At 39.3% G+C, this 17,879-nt stretch overlaps 1 protein-coding gene across 1 annotated transcript in view; it reads right to left on the bottom strand.

The window, feature by feature from the left end:
- The window catches only part of ANOS1 (anosmin 1), a 153,291-nt gene that overhangs the window by 111,446 nt on the left and 23,966 nt on the right, over positions 1–17,879 (bottom strand). The window contains exon 2 of the mRNA XM_083172566.1: positions 9,333–9,380. Coding sequence (XP_083028692.1) covers positions 9,333–9,380 — 48 coding nt within the window. The remainder of the gene's footprint in view (positions 1–9,332; positions 9,381–17,879) is intronic.

The raw sequence follows: 17,879 nt of genomic DNA, 5'->3' as shown, positions 1-17,879 counted from the left end.
ATCAGAATACACAATTTATATATAGGGATCAGGGGTTAAAGTGAGGGGGAACGGGGTGGAACTGAGTTCCACAACCTCAAACGGTTTGGTGTAACATTTTAACCTCCACATTGGCCCTGCACAGTAATTCTCACAGGAAAGCATTCTAGTTTGCCATGGGATGCCAAAAATCCTACCACTGGCCCTGTCTCTGCCTAATGGGGGGGGAGGGAGGGGGGTAATTAGGTGGTAGCTAAAAATTAGTTCCCCCACCTTGTTGGACGTAAGTCGTTCTTCAGCCAAAGCTACTATGTAACTATGTAACAAAGTATATATAAGATTTACAACAAGACTTTGTAGTAGTACACAATACAGTAGCCTAGCTAGTAGCTAAATCAGTTGTAAATGCCACCACTGCGGTGAGACCTCACAGGGCTGTGCCATATGCAGTAGATGGGTTCTCCCTGGAGCAGTACATAAGACTGTCACTAGACCACACAAACTGACAAGAAAGGACAAGAAAGTGTAAATGAAGTTAATACATTGCCTGTAATGTGGAAGCACTGAAATTAGGGCCAGGGACATACTTCAAATTCTTGTGTGATAATAGTGGCATCACCATGCAATACTATTGCCGAATGTGCAAGGCCTGAGATGCTCAGTTGTAAGGCCCGTGTGCACTGATTGGTGCAACTTTTTTACCCCACCATCAGCCTCACCATCAGCACTCTGGCAGGTGAAGTTCCTCCAATTTAACATGGCTGCATCTGTGCATCTCTCAACACAGCCCCTTGCACTGGCATGCTTGTGAAACAGGGACTATACAAAAACTGGACCCGGACAAGACCCCGGTCCGGACATCAAAATCTTGTAGCTTGTAGTGTCTGGTCCGGGGGGGTGTCCCATCCGGGAGGTGTCTTGTCCGGGGGATGCCTGTGATAGCATTCACCAGAGACATGGAGAAGGGGAGATTACAGCCTCCCCGTGTGGTTCCGGACCATTCCGGTTTTGCTACACGCCCGGACCATACAGGAAAGCTTTATTCTCCTCCCTCCTCCTCCTCTCCCTTGGGACAGCTGTAAACACCCACCACCCCCCCCCCCCCCCCCCGCTACAGACACCGGAATGCAGAGTTTGATGTGCGGTCCGGGGTCTTGTCCGGGTCCGGTTTTTACCCATATCCTGTGAAACATACATATTAGCTCAACTGAACTATAAAGCATGGATTTCCAGTCATTTTCATACATGCTCAGTTGCAAATAACTGTTAAGCTACGAGAATATCTGCAAGCGTGCAGTTCTGAATCAGGCCCTACCATATGTCTCCACAGACAAGTCTAAAACAAACTTGATCATTCCTGTTTTATTGCTGCATAAAAGTGTACTGAAAATGTCCTTTTCTTCAACAATTCTTGAAACCTTATTATTAAAACATATCTGTAAAAGAAATCTAATAGTGATGGGATTGGCTATTTCAGCTAAATATAATACACTGCAAGTCTGTCACATACTAAATAAACTAGATTAGCTAAAGGCGCCACACACGTTTCCAATATAACATCAAAACTATTGTCTGGAGCTCAAATTCATTGCTGGCATACTCGGATGAAGCTGTCTTTTTGAAATATTAGACTGTTAATACATTTATATAGCCGTTTTCACAACAAGCCATTTCAGGGTGCTCACCAGCTACTTCATAAATCTCTGTTTGTTTAGACTACTGTAGGATTGTAAAATGGAGAGTTTTTATGCTGTACAATTATTTTGCTTGTTTCAAAGACTATTCACATTCCTTGAGATACATAAGGGGGAATTTACTAAGATGAGATTTCTATTTCACATGTGATGTTGCTATGGGCAACCAATCAGATACTATTAACTATCTATTAACTTGTAGAATGTGCTAAATAAATAAGTATATTCTGATTGGCTGCCCAGAGCAACATCCCATGTGAAATAGATCTCCCATCTTAGTAAATTTCCCCCATTTTGTATTATTTCCCATCTATGGGAAGTCAGATCTGTACTATAGGTGATGTTATGGTGAGGGATGGGTGCTTGGTGTTGAAAACATGCATTGATCAGGGAAGGGAGGGGAGCCGGGGGCTAGGCATCTGCGTGGGCGTTGGTCACACCCCCAAAAAAAATTGAAAATGAAGGGTTGTGGCGCTAGACGAAACCCTCCACCTGAGGCCACACCCACCCCTCCAATGGCTCTGTCTCCTTATTGGGCAGATTAGAGGAGCTCAAAAGTTGGGAGATATGAGGAGGAGGTATTTTCCCCACATGCAAAAAATGTATGTATTTGTTTCCCTTGCATTGCAACATGAATTGTCCAGATGCTGATTTATTTGCTCTCTTACCTTATTCCCTAATCGGTGTAAGGTTCGTAATAAAATTAAGTTCAAAATAAAGAGTCTAGGTGACATGTGACAGTGCACATATCCCTTTTATTTCCAAAACGACAGTACTGTAAACCAGTACTGTCATTTCTAGTGCAATTTAAAAAGTGAAAATCCATGGGTGGTTGCTTTGATTAACAGAATTACTGCTACTTGAGCATTACATTAATGTGCTCTTTCCAGATATTATCATTGGATTGTAAGGTTCACTTGACAAGAATAATTACCAGCAAAATTGTCAGCGCTGCATTTAGGTTATACTTATTAATGAGCTCTGCAACTGTCTTTGCATAATATTTATATATACACACATTTCACAATATTTTTAAGTTATATTTACAGATTCAAGAAAAAAATTGCAATAACTATTGTGGCCTGTAGTGGTTTGCCATGATCAGAGCGTACGTCATTGAATGTTTCCGAAATACTACAAAAGACTCCTGGCAATAAAAGTTAAATCATTTGAATCCAATTCTTGACCAGGATTCTGTTTGTCTAGCTAATTGCTCTACATCCTGATCTGTATCTTTCTCTAGCAAGTAAAGCCGTGTATATTTTCTATCTGTGACTGCAGGCATTATAGCTAATAATTCATCTTGACAAACAATGTAATGAAACCTGTCGGCTTAGACCATCTGTTCAAAGAACAAACACAAGCACATCATTTCCTGCTGTCAAAGCACATGGGAAATTTACAACTCAGGGTGCTGAAAACTAGCCAGGTACACAGGACGGTTTGGACACTCTACACCCATCCTCTTGTAACTTTGGCATGAAGCGAAAAGTTGTTTCTGTTTTTAAAGAGAACAAAAACACCAGTATTTCAATGCAAAACCTGTTCTTGAACAAAGACAATGCTCACTGTGGCATGGCGGCGTTCAATATACCGATGTTGGCATCCTGAATGCCCCCAGATACAAGTGATCAACTAACAGACCACTATTTCCTACCTACCAACATACCTTTGAAGAAATTAGAACAAAATAGTACAAACTCCCATTCTACCCCTAGACCATATTCTGCCCAAGCTGAGTCCTACCCAGTGATGTGCTAAATATTATCTAACAAGCAATGCCCTTTCTGACCTACACACTATTCTATTATTTTCATAACGTATAACCAAATACTATAAGGACTATAAAATGAATATACATTTTCAATGGAACATACTGAAAGGCCTTCGTATATACACAACATTCATCATGTTCATAGTGGCTTGCTTTAACAGTAATAGCTTTAAAATTAAAAGCTAAGATTTTTGGATGATATAGTACAGCGGTTCTCAAACTGTGGGTCCTGACCCCAAAGTGGGTCGTGACCATCTCAGCATGGGGTCACGACTCCATTTTGCTGACCGTCACACTGATGAATTTCTCAGTCATTGATCCAATCAGTATGAAAAATCACATTGAATTGGCTGTTACTTCAGACTCCTCCCATCATGTTGTGCCACCACAATGCTGCCATGCATGTGCCATCTGCTGACCACAGGTGTGTGATAACCTTCTGGTAACTTGCTGGGGTCCTTTAATAATTATTATTGTCTGATGGGGTCCCAGAGCAAATACTTTGAGGAACCCTGATATAGAAGACCCACCCAAGGTCATGTTATCATTTGTCAAGGTCAAAGTTGAAGCACTTAATTTGAAAGGGGAATGCTGCATCCCCATTACAGACACCACACCAAAAACTCCACAACGTATTCTTCAGACAACATGGTTAAGGATATGTCTATCTTAAGTGTCAAAACAACCTCGTGATATATCTCATGAATACATCTACTGTGTGTCATGAACATTTCATTATACAGTAGAAGTAGAAACCAAATAAATATCCATGTTTGCCCGTAATATATGTACGTCAACTGCTGTAGATTTTTGCTAAATATTTTATTTTAAAAGTTCATTTTCCCATATCAAAAGTATTATTAGGGTAAGATCGAACGTTCTACGTACTGTCTGTGGATGTTTGCCAGAAACCAAGTTACCTTGATTTTGGGTAATCATAATCTTATGGACTAGAGTTGCATTCTACTCTTATATAATGATGATTCCAACAGGCAGGCTATTGTTGGATTGGACTGTTGTATCAGGACAAATTTTGGCCTGATTTGTCTTTCTGTGAAATTGGTTGTTTTGGGGTGGCAACTATGCCTTTGTGTGGAAAGGAAGTCTGTTTCTGATGGATCTCGTGCAACAAGTATGGATCGTAAAATCAATGGGTGGCATGACCTTATGACTGCAGATGTACACACGCCTGCTTTAGCTCTATGGATTCTTGCATTAGCATATGGTATTAAATCAGGCTTCTGCATATGTCCGCAACTGAAACCACTTTACATGGGACTTAGTCTCAGCCCGATAGTGGAAAGCTAAAAATAAAAGAAATGCCACATTTTTCATGCGAATCTGACATTAGACTTGTATTTTATTATTTTAATCCTATAAATTAGATTTGACTCATATAGAAAGCTATGCCAGTCCCAAGATCAATCTTTGTACAGCAGAAACCATGTCAATAATGTGGAATCATTTTCTACATTATTTGTGTTCTGAGTTTTTATACTCAGTCAAAGGCTAAAGACCAGGAATCTCCAGAGAACCATAAAAAGGAAAAACTGCAGACCACTTATATAATTTAGGGGTTTATTCTAGTTCATTCTTTCTGACAAAATCCTTCTTAGATGGACAAAACCATGTGCACTGCAGGGGGGTAGATGTAAAATGTGCAGAGAATTAGATTTGGGTGAGTTATTTTGTTTCTGTGCAGGGAAAATACTGACTGCTTTATTTTTACACTTCAATATAGATCTCACTTTGAAGAAAAACCCCACCCAAATCTAATTCTCTCTGCACAAGTTACATCTGCCCCACCCGCAGTGCACATGGTTTTGTCCATCTAAGAAGGATTTTGTCAGAAAGAATGGACTAGAATAACCCCCTTAGACATCTCTAATCAGATTAGACTAAATGTTTCAATGGTGGCCAAATATTTAACTGTTCATAGATTAAATCCAGTGCATATCTGGGGGGAAAAGACATCAAAACGTTCTCTACATTAATCTTACTGATTTAATCACTGAATAGGTTATAATAAATAAAGGCAGAGATAAAGCCCAATAACCAACTAAATCTGTACCGCCTCCTTCTATTCATTATATTATTCCCATTTCTACAATGAATAGTAGGTAAGAAGGTTGGACAATGCACTTACAAAAGAGAGAATGCTACCATTAAGATAATTATGAAAATTATCTTTTATAGAATGGTAAAATAGACTTGTATTTACATAACTTTTAAATATTGTTTATATAAATGATTCTCACACTGTGCTGTGGCACCCTTGGGTGCCTCAGGAAACCTGCAGGGGTGCCTTAGGTTAGTGGTCCAGGACCAATTCAAATTATTTATGGTCAATGTAATAGGCAAAACCATTGCTAAGTGCTGTTTTTTAATATATGTGGACAAACAGAAGCAAATTTTATCTCTCACACACACACACACACACACACACACACACACACACACAGTAATTAAACCTAAGGATGACATATAAACACAATTTACTTAAATTATAATGTATTTCTAAATTTCACAATAAGAAACCTTTACTATGGGGGTGTCCCAAATCTCTAATACTCTAGGACAGTGGTTCCCAACCTGGGGTACTAGGTTGTCTAACATTTCTGAGCCAAATCAGTTGAAACGTAGCCTCACAGGCTTACTCCACTTGCCACACACTGGGCAAAGCTACTGTCCCTAACCATAGTCCATATGAATGGTGAATTATGAAAAATTGAATTGTTATGTCAACCTTTTGAACCTGTCAAGATTAAGCACGGTCTACCTTTTTCCCTGTTGACCTTTGACCAGGTTGACTTTTTTACCCTGTTGAACATGTGGTATTTCGAACAATTGACTGTGTATTTTTTACTGTAGATCTATCAATTGGATCCCTCTGGTTACTGGTCTAACAACCTGCCTGCACATGGCATAAAGTTAATAAAAAAAATGTAATGACATACATGGCCGGTACTTTAGACTTTAAGCTTACTAAAGAACATGTTAGTGAGGTATAGATCTGACAGTGAAAATACCACCTTAGACAGTGAAAATACTACTGTAGATTAAAAATCCATTTAAAACTATATACATGTGTGTTCTTCCATGAAGGATGATTAGGATTGTGGTCACAGATTTGCACATATGCGTACATTTCAAATATGCTTATGACAATGTACTTTATCATTCTGTACATTTCTTATACAATCATTTCAGGGAGTCCCCATGAACTCCTGCAAGAGCATGTCACCCTCCCGCGTGATAGATGGGTACATGATGATGCCACCCACTACAAATTGTGCCAACTCCGCCCTGCCAGGTGTGGAGTCATCATGACATGATAACACACCCTGCCTAACACTTGCCACCTGTATCTCCTATCTAGAAACTCCTCGAAGGGATATAACCAAAGTCGAAAGGTATGTCTTAAAGTCATGTTAAAACTGAAAATATACTACATGTAATGCTATAATGTATGAGCAGCAATCATATAAAAGATACCACTTATATGTATTCACTACTCATTTATATATATATTAAACAGTACATCATCATTTCAGTATTGAGCTATAAATAACATGCTTGCTCTGGACTGGATTTGTAAGCTAAAAATATCAACCACAACAAATCCTTGATGAAAGCAGTTAACTCCAACAGGTGCAGTGCTTTCACTTTTATATGCATATAATTAGGACAGAGTATGGTCTCTTTCCAGATCTGCTTAGCCCTACATCCCCATTGTGAGTGTCAACTTGAAGTTTACTACATAGTCATAGATCTGAGACAAATGTGCTTGGCCTAGACCACTGTTTCTGTAAACCAAGTTAAAAAGGAACCTCAAGGTGTTTTAGGGGTATCAAGAGATGACATTTATTATTGAAGGGAAAAAAATTGTCAATCCTAAATTTGTATTTATGAACGAAACTTTGGGTTTCTAAATGTAACACTAATGGTTGTGTAATGTTACTGACATCTATCATTACACTGATGTTTTATTCCATATGATTCTTAAAAACACCCCTAATAGCTCATAGGATAAACCACCTTAAGTGTTCCATGGCATTCTCCACCAGGCTGTCATAGATAGGTGGCTAATAAGGAGTAGATTAAAGAGTACACATGAAGATTATATGCTGAATATTAATAAGTAAGGCTCTAGACATAAGTAAAACAAATCCTGAACTCTTAGTTAAGGTACCAGAAATCTGTAGCCCTGGATTGGAAAGGAACAAAGTTCCTGAGTACATTTTGTAGATATTCTATAGTCTAGTGCAGGGCCTAGACTATAAAATATATGAAATAATTTACTGTAGATAATGTAATACAACAAATTTAAGGAAGGAAGGGGGTCATATAAAACTGCTTGGCACATAACATTTTCACAATCTAAAATATGTCACACCTTGTGCTGAGGAACAGCTAAAAATAAAATGATCATTTAATCTGGCATAAAGAAAGATGTTGTTACAAACAGGGGCATAACTAGATATTCGGAGGCCCCATAGCAAAAGTTTGTAAGGGCCCCCTATTTAGGGACTGTTGGTGATAAATGTATATAAAACATATTACTTAGACAGTAAAGATGGGCCCCCTTCAGCTCAGGGCCCCATAGCAGCTGCACCCCTTGCACCTATGCTAGTTACGCCCTTGGTTGCAAACTTTTCCTTTGTAGGTAGTTGCCTTATAGATCACTATGACTTACCTTAACTATTTTTATTTAAACACATTTTATATGCTTTTTATTTTATTTTATGAGTTTCTCTACTAACACTCTATTTTTTTATGCCTAAGACTTCCAAAGCAAATACCTATACCACCTACATCTTTTAGTGGTAAAGTGGGTAGACTGTTGAAAGTCTTTACTCATCCGATTTGTGGATAAATGTGCATCTAATTTGTGGAGTAATGATTCATTCAAAAGAATTGTCATAAAGCTCTTGACAAAACCATAAATGCAAAAGAGTAATAAAACAAGCTGTTCATATTTTTGGCTTTATTACAAATTTAAATAAGAAATGAGTAGTCACCACCTTCTTTACTACATTTCCATTATATAGCATTAACATGTATTGCGCTATATTTTACCATATTAAACACATCATCCCAATCACATTGCAAATCATCAATATGGTTCCAAGACTATGGCAATAGGATTGGTGTGTGCATCCAATATATACAAATATTAAACAGAAACACACAAAAGTGTATATACATTATCAGTAATCACCCATACATTACTCATGTAGAGTTTTCCTAACACATAAAAAAATGACAGAACTACTATTCCTCAGTTTTAGATTTATTCCCTTCCAGTGCGCAGATATGACACAAACATCATTTCCACTGGATCTTCAAACATATCATGTCAATTTATTCACTACAGAGCATTCCCGTCATAGTTTGAAGAGGACTTGAGCTGAATTAACATTAGGTTTGATGTAATGCATCTTTCATCTACGCAGCTTAATGAGATTTCTGTCTAATAGAATCAATTAGTCATCAGTTTATGTGCTCTCTGGGTTTTTAATGTCAGAGCCACAGTAAATAATAAGCTATGGTTGCCTTCAACCGCTAACACATTCGAAGTATCTGAAATGATTTGCAGCCCCTCCCTGGGAAACAAAGGGGTTAAACGAACAACGAGTTCTTAGTTCTATTCTAGACTTGTCAAGTCTTGAATAAGCACTATCACTGAAAAGCGATGTTTAAATGGGGTCCTCAACAGTGAAGGAGTTATTATGGTGCTTAAAAAGCCCTGGGAGTAACAACAGAAGGATGAATCACACAAAGAGAACATTTTCCACATCTATTATTGGTTCATTTTTCTCACTTTCTCTTTTTTTTATTTAAAGAAACAATAAACTTTAAAGCATCAAAAATGTCCCATTTACCTTTGAGCATTGCTTGTGATTCTGGCACCAAATCAAGGAGCCGTTGTTCTGTAACAGAATAGAAAGCACAATTAGTACAAATACACCAGAAATGACTGACATAATGGTAGATTCTTCATAACATCTATTTCTGATACAGAAGGATTCATACGCAGATTATTATTTCTAATTTTCTGTGTTGGTAAAAAAGCTATGTGCATAGTTACCTACCCTCCTGCATTCTGCAGGAGACTCCCTGACATACCAGCAACCTCCCTCTCTCCCTCATTAGTCTAGCAATCTCCCTAATTTTGCCTAGCCCACATTACACTGTTACATATTTAGGGAAATAAGGAATGAGAGAAAGATACATTTACATTGAATCATTAGCACCATTTCCCAGCATTGGTGATAAAACACAATAGATCCCTATGGCTACATGCATGTTGTGTGGCCATTTATATGAAACCCCATGTAATACAATACACAATAGATGAACAATCCCTGACACGTATCAGTGACTTTTCTTTAGCAAGTATATAGTAGCTCTTACCTACTGCTTTGGGGCTCATCTACATTTGGATAAATCATTCTAACATTCCTCTTGGATGTAGCAGTACACACCCATGCTTCTAGGTGCCACGTTCACAATCTCTTTTCACAATCTCTCCATATATGGAACTAGACACGCCCCTTGGATGGAGCATGACACGCCCCCTCAATGAGGCGCCGTGCAAAATTCTACTACCAACTATTATCTCCCTAAAACTAGTTTTCAAAAGTAGGCAAGTATGGCTATGTGCATAGTGACACTCAGTGTGGGCACTTCATAGTGGCGGTCATATGTAAGATACAAGTGAATGGAATTTAATAATATTATAATTAAAGCCTTATTACAAGTGGCAGTATGGCATAACCCCAGATGCATAACTAGAAATTCATAGGCCCCATAGCAAAAGTTTGTAAGGGCCTCTACTGTATGTGCCATTTAATTATGATAAATGTATATATCACATAAAAGTCATACAGTAAAGCTGGGCCCCCTTCAGCACTGGGCCCCATAGCAGCTGCACCCCTATTGCCAGCAAATGATCTGAAGTCAACTGATTGAAATTTTGTTAATCATTGCACCCAAAAAAAAAACTCATTGCTGTGAGCAACGCTGGCATTTTTTGACTGATATTTTGCACATCTCTCACAGCAAGGTTGGCACTAAAAGGGTTAATGTAGGACCATAAAGTGTATGTATGTATGTATGATTGCACCAAAACCCTGGAAATACAGTGCTGAGTGATGATGGACTATGGGGTATTTTTATTAAAGGTCGATTTTATTTGTTGGTGTTTGTTTCTAAATCGATCTTAATCGATGTTCGGCTTCCAGGGCTAAAACAGACATTTACTGAGAGATGACATCTTATCGATACCAAACAACTTCTAGCCCTGGAAGCCTAACATAGATTAAGATCAATTTTAAATTGATCACTATCAAACAAAAATCAACCTTTAGTAATTATTTTAAATATATAGCTTAATTTACTTCATTTCTGTGGGCACCATTTCTGTTTCTTTGATTAATAATGCTTAAGGGATTGGCAGATGTAATCTTTTTGGGGGGATTAAGCTGCAGGGAAATGTGAGTGAATTTTGCAGGACAGGACTGCACCTAGTTTCCATTTGAAGCAACTGTATCATGACCATTTGGCTTTACTGCTTAGGAGTCATTTTATTATAAAAGTAATTTTACACTTACTGGCATCTGCTATATAAGCTTGTGCTTAGGCAGTGTGTAACACCCACACAAGGCTTGGCAGAGGAAGACAGTCACAGGCTAACGGTCTAATAGTTAAGAAGAGATTAGTATAGTAGTTAAGCTGTTGGCCCTATTTTGTGGTCAGTAATTGCCAAACCAAGACTCAGCTAAATGTTATTGCTGGAATAGGGACAAATTGTTCAAGGGAAAGAACTATGACCATCTACCAACAGAACCGTCAAAGCTTTCATTTAAAAAGTTAAAAATAATGTTTGAAAGAACTAACAGCATGATATTCTTAATTGAATCAAAAAAAATATTACACGCTTGCTGTTCTAGGCTGCCCAAAATATAAATCACAGCTGCAATAAAAACGAATATTTTTAAGATGATGTGCACTTAAATATGTTCCAAAATCAAAGCATAAACAATTTTTTACAGCATTGTTAAATAAATAATTATCTATGACCATCACAGTCCTCAATCATGTAAATGTATCAAGCAATGATTTCTTGGCAAATTACGGATTCTACAAAATGATTTAAAAATCAGAGATTACCACTATGTACCCTTTGGTTCCATTGATCAGGTCTGTAAAGGAGGGGTGTGTGAGAAGTGCTGTTGATCAGGGTGCTGGACCCTGGGGGCAGTACTGTTATTGTTCCACGGCCCTGTCTCTAGTTAGCAAGGTGGCTGTGGAAGCACCCTGTGGCATCCAATGGACACTCCAGGCATGCACCATACAGTGTGTAGAGTTATCTGGAATCAGTGCACTGGCACATCTTTAATGGCTGCAAGATGTGCGAATAACACGGGCCCCTAGGCCCAGGGAGGCCAACACACCACAAACTCTGCATCCATTTAATTGTACTTATCATTTATATGCCCAGAACTGGCTGCCAAGCTGCAAATATCACTGTGAAAATGGCGAACGTGACAATTTTCCAGTAATTAACAAATGTGCAATGGGGATGTCCCCGCACCACCAGAGAGGAGTGTCCCAATCTGAGCTTGCACATGAGTCCCAATCTCTCTTAAAGCTCCTCTGAATCAGCCCCTCTACCTATGTGACGAATGGGGGACAAGCCAACACCTATTACTTAATATCACATCAGCACTATGCTGATACAAAACAACTATCAGCGGAGAGTGAGTTACCATAACACCTCTCCTAGTATCTTCCTCTTAGAACCTAAGTGGAAATATGATGTTCCTCTGGTGGTTGAATATAGTGCCTCACATCACAAGTCTAAGGGTACTGCTGGTAAGACTGCACAACAGGGTTACTGAGAAGAGACAGCTGTGAAAAATAGATAAACTGATGGCAGAAATATTCATGATTCGATAGAACAGGTCAAACCAATCATGAGTCCTAAAGCTCAATCAATAAGTATCAATAAATGGAATTTATAGCACAAGATTAAGGTAAATACTTGAGATAGTGGGACATAAAATAATACTCAGTAACTTGGTTCTATAATTGAGTGTAACAGAGTGTTCATACAAGCATTGTTCTGTGCATTGCTGATGGGTCATACCATGAGCTCTGTAATGAAGCAGTGGTACATTAGTGACAATTACGAACATACGCGCTGATAGTCACGAAATAACATGATGTATTTGGCCTTTCAACGGATGAGTGTGTAACAATACATTTATTTTGGATCTGTTTTCATCTAATTTCCTATTGCTTGCATTGCTCATATCCACCATACACCCACTTTATGTTTAATTACTGGTATAACAAAATGATTTACAGTAGTGGACCTGAATCAACTTAATCCACATTTTTGTGAATGGAAATGAGATGGCACTGGAAGAAAACTCACCACAGCTCTTCAGAGATCATGCTCTTAAAAATTTCTCGACAAGAGAGAAACACACATCAAGACATTGGATAATATGTCATAAGAAAACAATCATTACCACAAGCTTGCTCTTAAAACAGACCTTTTGATATGCGTTTCAAAACAAGACCCCCCAAAAGCAGCAGGAAACATTGGCACTTGTGGTCATCTGTTAACTTATTTGATCATGTTTGTTTTACTAAAGAAACCTAATATGTTATTAATAAGGAGCAAATGAAAGCAGATAATCTAGTGTTCCTTTCACCAACTGAGGTAAGGAGGTTGCTGAGTCTAAGTGTCAACCAACTTGACATCCCACAGACTAACATGCCAGGTATTTAAGGCAAGGACAGCTGATCTTCTGTACATAGACCTAGTGACAAGTGAATTGATGGCAAAATACAGTTTGTACAATCTTTATATAAGTATTTAGCTTACTTGGTTGACCAATTGGCAAACATAATATACATTTAACTGTACTTACATTCTTTCTTTTGAAGTATTTATGAGTGATTATATGACATCATAACTATGCTGTATGGCAAACATTATTCCAAAGTCTATGACAACAGCTACAACAAAATAACACTGTACAGTACCTATGCTACATTGTATGGAAAAGAGAATTTTGAAGTGCCAGGAAATAAACCTATTTCTATGTAAACTCATGTCTTGGTTAGATGGTAGCCATGCATTGCCTCTGACATTCCACCAATGTTAAGGCACATAATGCTTTGTTTTATATATCACTATTAAGATCATACTGTAAATTTGCACAAATGAATTATTTTCTAAGGCTGGGTGCACAACAGGATGACATCAGTACAAAGTGCTGTTTCAGGGTGCGTTTGGCCACGGCAAACAAACTGTTCTCTGGGTGCACATACCCATCCTTGCAAACAGAGGGTGGGTGGTGGGGATGGTGGTGCGGCCTATTAACAGATGGGAACACCCAGCGTTTTATGTGTTTCTAATTCTCTAAGAGCCTACTGCTGCAGGATGATGTCACACTGCAGTACCCAGCTCCTGCCACTGTGGAGAGGCTGGCAGTTTGTATCACCACCTCCGAAGGCGACATATACGTGTGCGCTGCACCTCCCACACCCGCTTCTTATACCTCTGAACAACCCTTTACAATGAATTGTGAAAACATTAATTTTACATGGATGAAAGCTGAGCAACATGTGGAGAAAGTACAAACTCCACAGAGGTAGTGCCTTGATAAAGAATTGAACTCATAACTCCAGGGCTAATGGGCAGTAATGCTACACACTATACCAACTGTGCCACTCTCCTTTACTTGTAAATAATATAAATACACAAAGAATTCCATACAGTGGCGTAACTACTGTAAGGCAGCCCCAGATGCCGCTTGGGCGAGCAAGCCGCAGCGGGGTCTGTGTGGGCGCCGGCACACACTCGATGCACTGACATTCTGCTGCCTGTCGCTGCCCACTGGCTGAGCACCAGAGGCGAGTCAGCCGCAGCTTGGAAGAGACGACAAATCCCCCCACTGATTCAATTGACTGTACACAGAGCCGGCTATTGACTACTGTGTACAGTATGGGCAGGCGGATGGACGTGCTAGAGTGGCCTGGAATGCGTTGGAGCCAAGGGAAGCAGCAGTGTATGCTGGTCTATCTTCCTCTAGCTTCAGCTTCGCTGGGGAAACACGTTGGAGAGGAGCCCAGGGGGGGCACATCAAACTCTTTGGCAGGGGGGAGCAAAATTTATAGTTACGCCACTGATTCCAATATATAAAAGGCGCAATGTTTTCAATGAACATCCTGCACCCTTTGTGTGACAGCGTTGCTTTGAGCAATCCTCAAAATACCCGCTAAAAATGCCAGCATCGCTCACAGCAACTGTTCCTTTAGCATAAATAAATACAAATACAGCCAAGTCAAGTAACTGAAGTTTAGTTAAATATTGCACCCAAAAAAAGAACAGAAACTGTGAGCGACGCTGGCATTTTTTTTTTTTTATATATATAATTTTTATTGAGAAATAACAAGATGGCATCGCTATTTTGAGGATCTCTCACTGCAACGTTGGTACTCAAAGGGTTAATAATAAGGTTTGCTTGGTAATTTTCACACCTATTTCGACAAGTTCCCTTGGCACTCAAAGGGTTAAGAGTGGTGTTTATTTCACGAAGAAAAAAAGCCATCTGCTGAGAATGTACAGTACGTTAGAGAGAAGACTGGCTTGCATAATGCAGGAATCACTTTGTACAAAATAAGCTGCTTTGACATCACTCATTTTCTTGCAGTCTGATATCAGTTAGCAAGAACACTCATGCCAGGTGATGCCCAGAGCACTGCAGCCAGCATCAGCCGGGAGCTGGGTACAAACTTTTTTCTATGGGTCATTAGGTCGACAGTGTGACAGTCAAAAGGTCAACCACTATTGGTCAACAGTGAAAAGATCGACACATGAAAAAGGTTGACATTAAAAAAAGGGTGTCTATGTCGTCAGTCTTCGCCATGCTTTGGGCACACTATTATATTCTCCCTCTATGCCCACTGGCATGGTAAAGTATGAAGAGTTGGTTGAAAAAAAAGAATCATGTTGACCTTTTGACCATGTCGACCTTTGTCCTGTTTCGACCTTTTGACTGTCAACCTAGACACTGTCAACCTAATGACCACATACCCAAACCTTTGAGAACATTTTGCTGATGGAGCTAATGCTTCTCATCAGCAGAGCAGTCTGTCCCCAGCTTGACCTGTCAGCATCCTGCAACACCCTTCACCCTGTACTAGAAATAGCTCAGTGAGTACAGGCTTCTATGGGATCAGGAGGCTGGGCCAACAAATATTAAATAGCACATTTATTTATTAACAGTTTCTTATATAGCACACTCATATTCCGCAGCGCTTTACAGAGTATAGTTAAATATTTACATCAGTCCCTGCCCCAGTGGAACTTACAATCTATGTTCCCTACCACATGTACACACACACACAGACATTCTAGGGTTAATTTGTTGGGAGCCAATTAGCCTACCAGTATATTTTTGGATTGTGGGAGGAAACCGGAGTACCCAGAGGAAACCCACGCAAACACGGGGAGAATATACAAACTCAGCACAGTTAGGGCCACGGTGGGGATCAGACCCATGACCCCAGCACTGTGAGGCAGTAATGCTAACCATTACACCATCCGTGATGCCCAAATACATGATCTCTTAATTCTGACCATTGCTGGCGCGGTATAAGCCTCTTATCGGCTAATGCTCATGCAATGGTCCTTTGCAGTCTTTGACCCATTCATCCGATATGGATGTTTTTCTCAGGCCTGATCGCTGCTCTGCGAAATTGCAGAGCCCTGCGATCAGATAGCCGCCAACCCGCCAGGGTGAAAATCCGCCCTGCACAAGGCTGCAAATGGCTTGCAAAAAAATACTGATCAGCTGCAAATCCAGTTGCAACTCACTCACCATCGTATGATTTTCCCAGTGTGTGCAGTCTGTGCGTAACCCAGAATCCACTCAGCCTGTGCAATAGAAACAAGCTGATCGAGACTGTAACTGATGTCACACACATTCCCTGAAAACACCTCGGAGCACATGTGGTTTTCCTGGCACTCATAGAAAACAGAGATTTACCTCCCCCAAACCCCGGATTCCTGTCAATCAACTTGCGAACATCTTGCGATTAGAAAAGATGCTGGATTTTATCACTGAATGGCCTGGTGTATGCATACTGCGATCTGTAGGCATCGATCAATTATTGTCCACCTTGCAAAATCGCAGGGCTGCGTTCAGGTCTGAATAACCCCCATAGGGTGATCAGACCATGGACTATATACAGTAGGTAAGTATCCAGATTTAGAGGAAGAAGAAAACTCAGTTGCTCAATTTAAGTTTGTATTTGTAACTAATCCCACTGCATACTCTACCATTATAAAGCGCAACGGAATCTGCTGCATTATATAAGAAACTGTAAATAAATAAATGATACTATCTCTATTACAAGTCCACTAAGTAGAGAGTCGTAGTAAAGCATCTAATATTGAGCAAGCAAATACGTATTTTTACCCAACAACATCTGCTTCTACCCCCACTGCTTGCCCATCCAGCTATCTGGTGATTAATTTACCATCACCTCTTTCTTATCTTTTGTCTACGCAACTATTTCCTCTACTGGTGGCTTGTTTGACAAGTTGATGGATTGTTACACCCAATTACACCCATTAGAAAGACATATGAAAAACAACATTGTCTGTGAATTAACAAAGCAACGATAACATTCACTTTTAATTAAAGAAGAGAATGTTAATAAATAATATCACAATTGTAACACGTTTAATAGTATAACAAAAACATATTTCAGATAAGCTGCTTACTTTCTTTTGCACTAACGAAATACTTATAATACAGCTGCAGTATGATATATATTACGGTACAAGGCAAAGCTCTGATAAGGACCAGAACCTGGGAAACAACACGCAAGGGTTTGTTGCTGTGATATCATACTTGGCCCACTAGTATTCTGTAACGCTGTGTACTAATCTGTGCCTGCACAGGTGCTGGGAGGATGCTGAACAGAAATAATATTTATGTCACTAATCACGTACTGCAATATTATACATAGTGCTACATCGCTTTCATAACAAGATTTGTGGCGGCTGCAGAGCCTCTGATTTATTGTAAAAGAGCAGGTGTTCCGAATATTATTATATTGTTAGAGGATTAGACTCATATTGTAAATCATTTTTGGAAATTCCCATCTCTAACAACAGCAGGGTCACAATTTGTGTAAGCCTAATGGAATTCTGGGTAAACCACATGAATTGTGCATATCTTCATTTAAATAAACAAAACACCTAATATTTGTCTAGATCACAGAGAAATATTACGTTACCACAGATTCTCATTTATTGCATTAACTGGTAATTAGCGTACTCATACACCCATCTAACCACATAAAAGTCATAGTAGAACGATGCTGTCATTGTATATTCT

Source organism: Crinia signifera, chromosome 2 (genome assembly GCF_055691185.1).
Source record: "Crinia signifera chromosome 2, ASM5569118v1, whole genome shotgun sequence".
Classification (NCBI taxonomy): domain Eukaryota; kingdom Metazoa; phylum Chordata; class Amphibia; order Anura; family Myobatrachidae; genus Crinia; species Crinia signifera.
Note: the sequence above shows the minus strand (reverse complement) of the source record. Positions and strands in the feature narration are given on the sequence as shown.